The sequence below is a fragment of the Cervus canadensis genome, chromosome 27 (genome assembly GCF_019320065.1).
Source record: "Cervus canadensis isolate Bull #8, Minnesota chromosome 27, ASM1932006v1, whole genome shotgun sequence".
NCBI lineage: Eukaryota > Metazoa > Chordata > Mammalia > Artiodactyla > Cervidae > Cervus > Cervus canadensis.
This window is the reverse complement of record NC_057412.1, coordinates 5538586-5552418: the sequence shown is the minus strand read 5'-3', so window position 1 is coordinate 5552418 and position 13833 is coordinate 5538586. Positions and strand designations below refer to the sequence as shown.

Here is a 13833-nt window from a genome sequence, read left to right as displayed (position 1 = left end):
TTGGTTATGTATTGACAGTAAAAGGTGAAGAGAGTTGACCTTTATCTGGTTAATCAAGTTAGTATAGATCAAAAATTGAATACAGGCTACTTAATCTTTTTGAAAAAATAAATTTGCTGCCAATTTAAAGTATCAGGAAAGTTCGCCTAAAATCTGTTTGTTTTCTCTTCATGAGAAATAGAAGGTTTAACAACGTTGTGCCTGAATTCCCACAACCAACTGACCTGAAAGGCAGCTGACCCCCTTATGAATCATGTAGTCTCCAATTCTTCAGGGTTGCTACTGTTCCCTATTGCTTCTTCACACAAAGATTTACTCAGTTATGCCTGCTTGATCTCTGTAAGCATCTGAGTTTGTGATCCCTGTATAGTGTTGAGGGAACCAGATAATCCTTTTCGAAGGAGAAAAATAATAATCAACCTTGGGTCCTTAATTATCTGATGTAACTGTAACTTAAGATTTCTTATTGGACTAACCCAGTGGTCAAAGACAGCCTCCAATTCCTCCTCTTTGGAATGCTTATCAGAAAATTGCTGCTGACTCACTTGAGAAGAACAGATCGCCACCATACCAGAACCTTATACAATACAGTTTCTGTAGTGGGGGAAATAGGGGAGTTTTCTATAGGGAAGTCATTGACCCTTGAATATAGAATATAGTTCTAGATCTCGGACATGCAAGAAGACCTAGCTGTGTGGGTCTGTATGCCTACAAGGTAATAATAACCTTAGACTGTGAGGTGGTACAAAATCAAGGTCAGGATTATTTGGCAAATAGATGGGGAAAAAGTGGAAACAGTGACAGATTTTATTTTCTTGGGCTCCAAAATCACTGTGGACAGTGACAGCAGCCAGAAAATTAAAAGACATTTGAGCCTTGGAACAAAAGCTGTGAAAAACCTAGAGAGCATCTTAAAAACAGAGACGTCACTTTGCCGGCAAAGGTCCACAAAGCTGTGGGTTTTCCAGTAGTAACCTATGAATGTGAGAGTTGGACCATGAAGAAGGCTGAGCACTGAAGCAATGATGCTTTTGAACTGTGGTGCTGGAGAAGACTCTTGAGAGTCCCTTGGACAGCAAGGAGATCAAATCAGTCAATCCTAAAGAAAATCAACTCTGAATATTCATTGGAAGGACTGATGCTGAAGCTGAAGCTTCAGTACTTTGGCTATCTGATACGAAGAACGAATTCACTGGAAAAGATCTGAATGCTGGGAAAGATTGAGGGCAGAAGGAGAAGGGGGCAACAGAGGATGAGATGGTTGGATGGCCTTGCCAACTCAATGGACATGACTTTGAGCAAACTCGGGGAGACAGTGGAAGACAGGGAAGCCTGGCATGCTGCAGTCCATGGGGTGGCAAAGAGTTGGACACAACTTAGTGACTGAACAACAAGGACTATTTGGAGATTTTAGACAGTTATTAATGATTGAATCTGGCATATTGTCTGAGCAAATTATAATTTAATCTTTGACCTTTTCCTTTTGATAGATAGTTTTGTTTTCGACTTAGATGGAACACTAGCTCTTTAACTTTGTCATCTATATGCTTAGTGAATTTTGCTGTATTCTAGTAAAATTTAATACAGAAAAAACTATATAGGCATGTATTGGATAACATAATGTGAAGAGTGTTAATTTGGAAGATATTTTTAAACAATATTTGGGGGTAAAATAATAAAATCTATGACCTCAAACATATATGCAGTGGTAGAACTTGAAAGAAATAATGAGTTGAAAGTTTATTAGATTGAAGATCCTTGGACTCTATTTCTAACGTGTCTATGATCTGTATGGGCACTTCCCTTTTAATTAGTTCACAGAAGGCATTGTAGACTTTCTCGGAATGTGGAGTAGATATATCTGAGTCCATTCCCTTCTATATTTTGTAATTAACATTCGCCATCTTGGATACTGCCTTGCCTTTCTTACCAATAGGCGTTCCCACTCCATAACCTTTGGAGTCAATGAGGCCCCCGATCTGGGTGAGGTTGCAGTTTCTCTGCGTCACATACTCAATGCTGGTGGACTCCATCAGCAGGGCATAGTCAGTGGTGAGCACTCGATGGATCCCCTCATCACTGTTTTTGACCAGGGCAGTCTGCTGCCTGCTACTCATGAAAGCCCACATCTTCTCATAGGTGGATATCTTCGATTTCTGCAGGGAAAAAAACACACCCGCCAGCAGAGAGTGCTGAGAAAACAGGCCCTAAAGCTACTCAAAACCCCGGGGATTCAAACTGTGTAGGGAGGGTTCTTTCTCTTTAGGTAGGAAACTAATATTGATGATCCTGGGACTTTAGTTTGGTAGTTGTCAAGGAAAAACACTTGGGGGCGCTGAGGCAGCTATGCAGAAAAAAAGAGATCCTGCCCCATTGACGTAAGAATTGCCATAAGGTTCTTTTGTTGATTTCAGAATGGAAGAAAGAACATTGATATCAATGACAGCATTTGCCTAATGAACTCTGGCCACTTAAGATTAAGACCGCAAAGCCCCAAGGGGCCAAAGGGTGACTAGATCACCCCAGGACTCTATTCACTAATTCCATTGCCTTCAACTACTTAACTTCAGTAGGCATTGTTTTACTGTTCTGATATGTAAATTTTAACATTCCTTTGCAGGGACAGCCTTGGGATACATCCCAGAGTTTCTCTGCTTTATTTATGAAAGAACTGCTGATTACTCTTATCTTCTCTAGAAAACTTAGAGCAAATGCTCTTTCAGACTGAAATTCAGATCAGAAAACTCTTCTTACTGTCTTCTTATATGTCTTTTTTGTATATACTTAGTTTTAAGTTCCAATTATGTTTCAGATAATGAGGACTAAATATTCATTTGAAACTGTATGATTTTGTGTGCATTGTTTTGTAATTTCCATATTGCTTCAATTTCTTGTCTGTATTTGTCCTCCTTTGCATCAGCACTTCCCTCTATTAATTTGAAAGATGAAAGACACTGGGGGAATTACTGATAACTTCGAGCTATCTCCAGCGCACACATTGTATATGGTACACACACACACACACACACACACACACACACACACACACACACACACACACACACGAGAGCTTCCTTGTCAGGCACAGGGCTTATCATCTTACCATCTCAGGAGTGTAAAGATGCTTAAAACATGATTTGTGGTCATAAGCAATAAATGAAATACCTGTGGACTCAACGCTAGCGTGGTTACTCATGTTCTAGTGTCCTGGGGGCTCACTCAATTCCTAACTCTATTTAAGACCTGGGTTAATGCTGCAGGCTTTATGAGTTGAGGGAGGCCAGATGGCTTTATTTTGGGTTGTTAAGCATTTGAAGAGCCCCTTGAGAAAAGTCTCAGGAGACAAATAGCAATTCAATAAACAGTACCTTCTAGATACTGGTGTGTTATGGAAACCATTTTGTCATGGTCAGGCCTGTGTGAATTACTCCTCACTTTCAGAGATATCTGAAAGTTGGGGTTCACATCACCATGAAAAAGTGTGTCTTTGAGGTTGGGGGTCAATGCCTAATTTGTTGGGTCATTTTAGCTTAGAAGAGTCTGATGATGCTAAATTTATAATAAAGAGCTACTTGTGCAAGTGCAAAGAGGTCAGTCTGTCTTTTGGCAGTGAACACACTGCCGGGGAAATTATTCCTCCATCACGAACCTTCCTTAAGGGAAAATATATTTTTTTAGAATTATGAAATTTTAAAGTTGTCAAAAGACTTTAGAAAGTGGCTCATTCAAACTCCTGTTTTCATAAAGGAGGAAATTTTGGCACAGAAGGTTTGGAGACTGTGAAAGTCACAAAACTGGTTAGTACGTACAATAGGGAATACTGGACCTCAGTGTGAGATTAGTCACTCAGTTGTGTCCAACTCCTTGGTCCTGTGTACTATAGCCCACCAGGCTCCGCTGTCCATGGGATTCTCCAGGCAAGAATACTGGAGTGGGTTGCCATTCCCTTCTCCAGGGGATCTTCCTGACCCAGGGACTGAACCTGAGTCTCCTGCATTGCAAGCGGATTCTTTACCATCTGAGCCACCAGGGAAGCCCCAGACCTCAATCCCCTGCAATCTAGTTCAATGGTCTTTGCATGCTTATTTTGGGAGGTGAATGTCAGTCTAGCTAAATTCTTCTGAGAATGATTTTCACCTTATGTGATCTACCTGTGACACTATAGCATATATTCATGAACTCGAATTATGCCCTGAGGTTATCTGTGATTTGGTATCAAGTTAATGCAAACTAGGAATTAGCCCCATATAAAAAATCCATGAAACATCTATTTTTCCATTACACTTAAATTTTATTCAGGATGAATATTGTAAATAGGTAGAAAACTGGATTTTTTGTGTGTGGTCTATGGAAGCTATAGGGCTTTCCAGGCGGAGCTAAGTGATAAAGAACCTTCCTGCCAATGAAGGAGACATAAGAGACTCAGGTTTGATCCCTGGATCGAGAAGATCCCCTGGAGGAGGGCATGGCAACCCACTCATGGCAACCCGTGCCTGGAGAATCCCATGGAAAGAGCAGCCTGGAGGGCTACAGTCCGTAGAGTTGCAAAGAGTCAGTCATGACTGAAGCGACTTAGCTTGCATGCATGGAAGCTGAGGACAAAACAAAGTTAAAGATCAGTTCATTCATGAGAAATAGACCAACTGGGGAGGAGTCCTTCTTGGAGTTTATGTACTGAAGGACATGGAAAAAGATGAGCAGATTCAACTGAAAACATATACTGTTGTTATTGATCCCGATCAAGTGTGGTTCTCCAATCATCTGCAGTGAAGGACTGTCTATGTTTTCATTCCAGGCCAGACCTATCTGGGATCCTACTGTGTTATGGTAGGTAGGGCTCATATGCACTCATACCAGGTGTGGCTCACCAGATTAAATTTTGACAGGCTTCAAAGTGGTCTATATTCAGGAAGAATCCACTAATCATGTTCTTGATGCCACCACAATATCTGAGAGCTACAGCACTGCTAAACTCTTATTCTCATTTTATTTTTTAATCTTATCACAGGTTGGTAACACAATGTTCCCTGAATCAACACATATCATATCGCACTTTGATTAGCGCCACTCTATAGAGCTGATGGGATTTCCCTGGTGGCTCAGTGGTAAAGAATCCATCTGCCAATGAAGGAGATATGAGTTGGATCCCTAGGTAGGGAAGATGCCCTGGAGAAGGAAATGGCAATCCACTACAATATTCTTGCCTGGGAAATCCCATAGACGGAGGAGCCTGAAGGGCTACAGTCCATGGGGTCACAAAGAGTTGAACACAACGTACCGATGGAACAACAGCAACAAATATAGCTGAAGGTCATTAATTAATTGAGGGTCATGACCATGACCTTAAGGTTTATTTACTTCTTCCATTTTGGAGTAGAAGGTTGATTTTGGCTTCAGTTCCCTGAGGTGCTAGAAGGGAAATCTAGCTGACATGGTCTGTGACTCATTGATGGCAGAACTTCTCCTCGGTAAGAAAATAGGTGGTCACTTGGTGGAGGACTTGGTCAAGTAGAAGGCATAGGGAACATTCTAAATTTCTCTGGTCCTTCCTGCTATGTTTGTCCAGCCTAATGGTGGAAAGCATAATGGGTCAGAGAATAGCACCCTTCTGGTTTCATTTCAAGTTTTCTTTCCTTGTTTAGAAAGTTGTGGGACTGCCTTCTATTCTACATTTGAAAAACTGGGGAGCTTAGATAAAAAGACCCAGAATGTGGCTAAGAAATAATCTTTTTAGCAGTTAAAACTATTTGTAGATGACTTTAGCACCTTAGGATATAGTGCGTTTTCTACCACTGGAAACTTGCAAGGAGAATTTCAGTGTTGGACAAGTTTCATTTAAGGATCCTTCAACTCCTAGGTACTACTCTTCAGATCAGCCTTCTCGCATTACTTATGCCAGTCCTGCAGTGAAGTGACACCCAAGTGTCATGTTGATTAAAGAGCCAATACAGAGTGAAGGTCTCTTTCCCCCTTATTTTTTAATTCCATCCTCTTTTACACTATGTTTTGCAATATTTATTTTCTGTTTGGTCATAAAGTACTATTTTAAGAGTAATTAAATTAGGTTTTTTTTTAATAGACAATTTTTAAGACACAAATCTTAATAATTCTTAAAAATAAAGGCATGCTTTATGGAACATTGTCATAAATATTAAAAGATCAAGCAAATCATCTGAATGACAGTTTGGAAATTTCTGCACTTGTAAATCTTCTATAGTCTCAGCCTGCTAAATTGCTCTAAATAATATACATTTAAAAAGAAGAAACAGTGATTGCATTTTATTTCACTGAATATGGCAAAGGTTAATTAGAAGATTTGTAAAGTACTCTGAGCTTCTTATCAAAAATCACTAAAACTGAAAAGTCCCCATTTATTAAACCTGAAATTCTTTAGCTTTTTTTTTAAAAAAATCTTACAGAGGGCATCAAGGTTTAAATACATTTATTTTGTCTAGTTAAACCTGATTATATGGCTATTCTGATGCTGATGAAAGGTTGTTGGCAAAGAGTAAGTGTTTTTTTCATTTAAAATTTGTTTTAAGGGAGTATAACTGTATCACCATTTGATGACTTGTTTATTTCTCTTTTTTCTCTCATAATTCTTGCAAGTTAAACACTCAGTGGGAAATGATTTACAATTGGTCTCTGTGCGCTTAAAAACTGCTGATTGAAAATGGTAATAATAACCAACACATGCAGTGTTTACTGTGTGCCCAGGATGATTCTAAGCGCTTTACATTATTAATCCATTGAATCTTCACAGTGTTCATGTGAGAAAGATGCCATTATTATTTCTCCTTTACAGATGAGGAAACAGAATGCCACATAAAGAAATGGTGAAACTAGGACCTGATCCTAGCAATCTGGCTCTAGGGTATGTGTTCTTAACTAATAGGGAATCAACTATTTGTTTTAATACACAGAACATCAAACTTATGACTTGGCTGACATTTTAACATCATTAACACATTTTCTAAAGAAATAGTTGCAGTAAAAAGCTGTGGCGTTTTTCTATTATATCTGGGGCTGCTGCAATTCTTGCAGTCATCACACAATGCATGGAAACAATTTACATGAATTTAGACAGCTTATATTTGTTTAGACAAAAAAAATTAGTGTTTAGGGAAGTGCAGCAGTTGTAACCTGCAAAGAAATGTAGGTATTGTTTATATTTTTTTCTTTTAACAGCATTTTCTATTTCATATAGTTTCATTGGTTTCAGTTGCAGGATTTTTACTATAATAGGTAAAATATGTGTGAATTCTGGAGTGTAATACGATCCTAAGACTGATAGTATGTGCATTTTATAGACCTAGCCCTCTAATATTTTATTTTTTCTGAAATACACATTATCACATTATTTCTTTAACCAGGTTATAGGGCTTCTACAGTAAAGATGTATAATCCCACTATTCAGTTAAATGAATAACTGCAATTCTACTTCAGCCAACATATATAAAGAATAGCCAGGAGAGATAAGAAAGCCTTCCTCAGTGATCAATGCAAAGAAATAGAGGAAAACAACACAATGGGAAAGACTAGAGATCTCTTCAAGAAAATTAGAGATATCAAGGGAACATTTCAGGCAAAGATGGGTTTGGTAAAGGACAGAAATGGTATGGACCCAACAGAAGCAGAAGATATTAAGAAGAGGTGGCAAGAATACACAGAAGAACTGTACAAAAAAGATCTTCACGACCCAGCTAATCACAATGGTGTGATCACTGACCTAGAGCCAGACATCCTGGAATGTGAAGTCAAGTGGGCCTTAGAAAGCATCACTATGAACAAAGCTAGTGGAGGTGATGGAATTCCAGTTGAGCTATTTCAAATCCTAAAAGATGATGCTGTGAAAGTGCTGCACTCAATATGCCAGCAAATTTGGAAAACTCAGCAGTGGCCACAGGACTGGAAAAGGTCAGTGTTCATTCCAATCCCCAAGAAGGCAATCCCAAAGAATGCTCAAACTACTGCACAATTGCACTCATCTCACATGCTGGGTAAAAGTAATGCTCAAAATCTCCAAGCCAGGCTCAGCAATACGTGAACCGTGAACTTCCAGATGTTCAAGCTGGTTTTAGAAAAGGCAGAGGAACCAGAGATCAAATTGCCAACATCCGCTGGATCATCGAAAAAGCAAGAGAGTTCCAGAAAAACATCTATTTCTGCTTTATGACTACGCCAAAGCCTTCAACTGTGTGGATCACAATAAACTGTGGAAAATTCTGAAAGAGATGGGAAACCAGACCACCTGACCTGCCTCTTGAGAAACCTGTATGCAGGTCAGGAAGCAACAGTTAGAACTGGACATGGAACAACAGACTGGTTCCAAATAGGAAAAGGAGTACATCAAGGCTGTATATTGTCACCCTGCTTATTTAACTTATATGCAAGTACATCATGAGAAACGCTGGGCTGGAGGAAGCACAGCTGGAATCAAGATTGCCGGGAGAAATATCAATAACCTCAGATATGCAGATGACACCACCCTTATGGCAGAAAGTGAAGAGGAACTAAAAAGCCTCTTGATGAAAGTGAAAGAGGAGAGTGAAAAAGTTGGCTTAAAGCTCAACATTCAGAAAACTAAGATCATGGCATCTGGTCCCATCACCTCATGGGAAATAGATGGGGAGACAGTGGAAACAGTGTCAGACTTTATTTTTTTGGGCTCAAAATCACTGCAGATGGTGACTGCAGCCATGAAATTAAAAGACGCTTACTCCTTGGAAGGACGTTATGACCAACCTAGATAGCATATTAAAAGCAGAGGCATTACTTCGCCAACAAAGGTCCATCTGGTAAAGGCTATGTTTTTTCCAGTAGGTAGTGTCATGTATGGATGTGAGAGTTGGACTATAAAGAAAGCTGAGCACCAAAGAATTGATGCTTTTGAACTGTGGTGTTGGAGAAGACTCTTGAGAGTCCCTTCGACTGCAAGGAGATCCAACCAGTCCATCCTAAAGGAGATCAGTCCTGGGTGTTCATTGGAAGGACTGATGCTGAAGCTGAAACTCCAGTACTTTGGCCACCTGATGCAAAGAGTTGACTCATTGGAAGAGACCCTGGTGCTGGGAGGGATTGGGGGCAGGAGGAGAAGGGGACAACAGAGGATGAGATGGCTGGACGGCATCACTGACTTGATGGGCATGAGTTTGGGTAAACTCCGGGAGTTGGTGATGGACAGGGAGGCCTGGCGTGCTTCGATTCATGGGGTCACAAAGAGTCAGATAGGACTGAGCGACTGAACTGAACTGAACTGACTAATATATATATACACCTATTTATACACTTATTTTTACATTTATCCATAACCCCACACAAATACACTAAGGATAGATTATTTATATTTGATTTTTGTTATCTTATAAACAAATGGTCTTATAAATATGGTAAATACATACTTATAGAACAAATAAAATACCAAAGACAATTACATTTCTAAATGTCATCTCCAACTTACTTTTGTTTTAGATAAACATTGATTTAAAAAAAAAAAAAGGGACTTCCCTGGTGGTACAATGGATAAGAATGCAGCCGCCAATGCGGGGGCACAGGTTCGATCCCTGGTTCAGGAGAATTCCACGTGCTGTAGAGCGACTAAGCCTATGCGGCACAACTACCGAGGCCGTGCGCTGGAGCCGGGGCTCCGCAATGAGACGCCACAGCAGTGAGAAGCCCGTGCACCGCAGGCAGGGAGCAGCCTCGGCTCACCGCAACCAGAGAAAACCCACGCAGCAACAGAGACCCAGTGCAACCGCAAATAAATAAATAATAAAATTAGGTTAAAAAAAAAATGCAAAAACCTTAAAAATCAATCAGAGACACAGAAATTAGCCATGCAGGCATCCAAACTTATAAAGCAGATATATCAGAGGTGAACCGTTGCCTTAAAAGCAATCATTTCCCTTAACACACAGTTGAAGCGAAGTGAAATTTTCTCAGTCATCTCCACCTCTTTGTGACCCCGCGGACTGGAGTCCACTAGGCTCCTTTTTCCATGGGATTCTCCAGGCAGGAGTACTGGAGTGGGCAGCCATTCCCTTCTCTAGGGACCTTCCAGACCCAGGGATTGAACTTTGGTCTCTCGCATTGCAGGCAGATTCTTTACCATCTGAGCCACTAGGGAAGTTTAACAAATGATTAGATATATTATTTCATTAAATAATAAGTTATCCTGGATTTTTAAAAAATATGATTTAATTTACAAAAGTCACTTTGAAGAAAACATTCTCAGATGAAAGCATTTTTACTATAGTGAGGGGCCTCTATCTTTCAAATGTATTAATATATATGATCATTCCAGCTGATTATGCTCTTACCTTGAATTGACAGAAAGTTATGACATTTGCAGAATCTCCTAGGTTTTTAGAAATTCATGTGTTCCCTTTAACAATTTCCTTCAGTGGGATTTAAACACCTTTGCTAAAACATTTTTCATGTTTTTCTCCTGTCCAGAATTAAAGACTGGTCCCTTACAGGCAATGTATCAGGCACTGAAACAGGTTAACTTTAATTGACCTCTTGGATTTCTCCCTAAGCAATACATTTTTAAACTATAGGTACTTGGCAGTTTGAACACTGATGGCAGGATTGGCTGGATCTTTCAAACAAGACCTAATAGCTCCTATGTGAAGAGTTCCTTCCTCTGCAGAGAAGTTTGTGAAATGTCTTTCATTTTGTGCTTCCTTACATGACTATTTCTGTCTGAAACCTGTCTGCCCATAATGGCTCATTGCTTCAGATGCACTGGTGCAGCACTCAGTAACTTTCTTGAAATATCTTTTGAATTAATGAAAGTACCTAGCCACTCTCTGGAAGGAGATTATAAAGGCTAGAGACTCCCTTATTCCCACAGCAGGTCCAAAGTCCCCAGACCATGAAAGCCAGCAATGACAAACCTGTTACGATTTTTTAAAAATCTATTTTATTCAAGTCATTTTAGCCTGAACCATGATCTAATCTATGTAATCCTGTGACTTGGGTCTGAGACGATTTTTACAAGGCTAGCTTCTACTGAGAGTCATTTTTTACATGAGTATTTTCTACTATTCTGGGTTCACAAGGACTTTTCCTATGTTCACACCACTTCCTGTCTGCATAAGGCATGCTATTTAATCACATGCTGTATTATATTTAACAGGTCTATGTGCATCTTGTCTATTTATTGCTATCCAGGTCTTTAAGCCTTGAGCAAAATTTTATATCCTCCCTTTCCTATCTCTTACAGTGCCAACTTCAAGTACTGGTCAAAGTGGAGATTGTGGAAAAAAGTCTAAATTGAGCTGAATTGAGTTGAACTGCCTCATTCTTCTCAGCTGAATTCTAAGGGCAGCCTCACCATCTGCTGATTATCTATCATCTGGAAGCGGTTCTTCTGCAAATGTCTGTATGTGCTCAGCAAAGCTTCCAAGGACTAAGTTTTTCATCTGTCTTGGCCTCTGAAAATCTTTGAGATTTGGGCACTGGCACTCTCTGGAATTTTCTGTCTAGTAGCAAAAGCCACACCACCTAGGGATCACGATGGTGAGGAATCTGAACAAAGACCAAACTGGAGAGTTTTTTTTTTTTTTTAATTCAGAAAGTTGAAACAGCAGGACTAATAGCTAGGAATAAGGATTGGATACTAATGGTGTTGATGTTGTAGGTGAAAATTATAATAATCTTTAGCATTTTTTCTCTTTTTTATTTAACAGTTTTCTTGTTTATAATTTGCCAATTAGTATTACAAGCACACTACCTCTATTAAGTTATGTATTTCTTTTTTTTTTTTTTTTGTATTTCTTAAAATAATATTTTAAGGTATAGAGGATTCAATAACTTACCAAGGTCTACATAGCTAATGGGGCTTCTCCAGTGACTCAGCAGTAAAGAATCTGCCTGCAATGCAGGAGATGCAGGTTCCATCCCTGGGTCAGGAAGATCCCCTAGAGGAGGGCATGGCAACCCATTCTAGTATTCTCGTTTGGAGAATCCCATTGATAGAGGAGCCTGGTGGGCTACAGACCATAGGGTCGCAAAGAGCTGGACATGACTGAAACAACTGGGCATGTATGCACGCATACAGCTAACAAGCAGTAATATCAGAATCTGAACCAGGCTATCTGGCTCCAGAACAAAGCTTTACTCTAAGTTTTAATTTTATGCTAGTTATACCTCCTGAGAAGACTGGCTGAGATCCCTAATCTCTGAACCTAAATCATTATTCTTGGATGATGGTTTGCAAGAGGCATTGAGAAAACCCTTGCTTTAGGCCTTAAATGAGTCTTCAACTTTTAACATGACAATTATTTCTTCATCTAGGAAAAAGAAATGAGTTGCTAAACTATCACTGTGAGACGAAAGTTTGGGCTGTTCCATTTGTCCTAGGGTAATTAATAGAATTAATAATTACAAGGAGAAAAAGCAATTTCTTCACATGTCCTACTTTTTATGAGACATGGAGAAGATTAAAGATTAGTACCTTAGTGCTCTAACATAAAAGGAGAAGTTGTATTTGGGTGCCATGGCTCTCAACATCGTTGTATACAAGAGAGGAAATGGCCTTAGGAAATCTGCTCTCAAGTTATGTCCACAGATCTTGAACTGACTATTCTTTGTATCTCCTAAGATGCTGGGTTGGTCTCAGACAGTGGGGAGGGCTGGAAAGTCTATCATTCAGGATTTTGAAACAATTCAAAGGACAAAGCAATTCAACAGCAGAGAACTGAGAAACCAATATAATTAATACCATGTTATCAATTAGTATTCTCCTGAGTAGAAAATAACAAGAGAATTTGTTTAAAAAATTCTCTTATATGAAGTCTCTTGAAGCTCTGAATTATTAGCATACCGATTTATAAAGAGATTTCATTTAAAAATTGATAGATAGCCCAACAAGGACAAATAAAAGGTCCCCTTATACTTGGAGAATCTCCTAAAACATCTTCGACAGTCCCTGGACAGTTGATAAAACACTCTGCCTTTCTTTAACTTTGACCTGGTAATTGGTCTACTGGTGACTGACACCCTGTCATCAAATAGGCATTATATCATCCACAGTGCTGAAGTCTTTAAGACTCAGGGGCAGATGACCCTGAGGAAGTATGATATTTAATAAGCATCATTAACTAAATGCCCTTGGTTACAAAACTTAAAATTGTTCTTTTTTAATGGGCATTAGCATATAGGTATCTTGAGGTGTCCATCTATAAAACTTTGTGAATATATATGTATTTGAATTTATGATTTAATCCCAGTTCTTTGTGTAAATACAGTCCCTAGTGATCACTGTGATTGTTCCACATACAAATGGCTCTATGAAGGAAAACTATTTTGGCCTCCCTTGTCTTAGACAAGTAGTACCGTGATCCACCACTTGATTAATAAATGTCAATTTATTCCCTCAGCCTTGTCTAAATTCAGATGATGGATAGCGAAACCTCATCTGAGCTATTTAAAAAAATAACTTTTTTCTCACGTTGAAAATCAAATATCCCAAATCTGAAATATAAGGCCAGGTTGTCTGCAAGAATAGCAGTCTAGATTTAAAAAAAAAAATCGAAGACTTTGGATGGAAATTTTAGTGAGCAACTTCCGGTCACACTTTTCAAGCAGTGTGTGTGTGTGTGTGTGCTCAGTCGTGTCTTACTCATTGCAGCCCCATGAACTGTAGTCTCTCAGGTTCTCTGTCCATGGGATTTCCCAGGCTAGAATACTGGAGTGGTTGCCATTTCCTTCTCCAGGGGATCTTCCTGACCCAGGAATCAAACATGCATCTCCTGAATTGGCAGGCAGATTCTTCACTACTGGTGCCACCTGGGAAGCCCTTTGCCTACAAAACTTCTACTAAAAGCA

General features: G+C 39.4%; 1 protein-coding gene across 8 annotated transcripts in view; it reads right to left on the bottom strand.

Moving 5' to 3' along the window:
- GRIK1 (glutamate ionotropic receptor kainate type subunit 1) overlaps positions 1-13833 on the bottom strand; it is a 438990-nt gene that overhangs the window by 24931 nt on the left and 400226 nt on the right. For 6 of the 8 annotated variants that reach the window (XM_043449029.1, XM_043449031.1, XM_043449030.1 and 3 more), the window contains one exon: positions 1931-2156. The exons of 1 other annotated variant lie outside the window; for it this stretch is intronic. In XM_043449029.1, the coding sequence (XP_043304964.1) occupies positions 1931-2156 (226 nt within the window). Of the gene's footprint in view, positions 1-1930; positions 2157-4538; positions 4593-13833 lie in introns of those variants that run through there. One more of the 8 variants, XM_043449035.1, reaches the window with a different exon arrangement.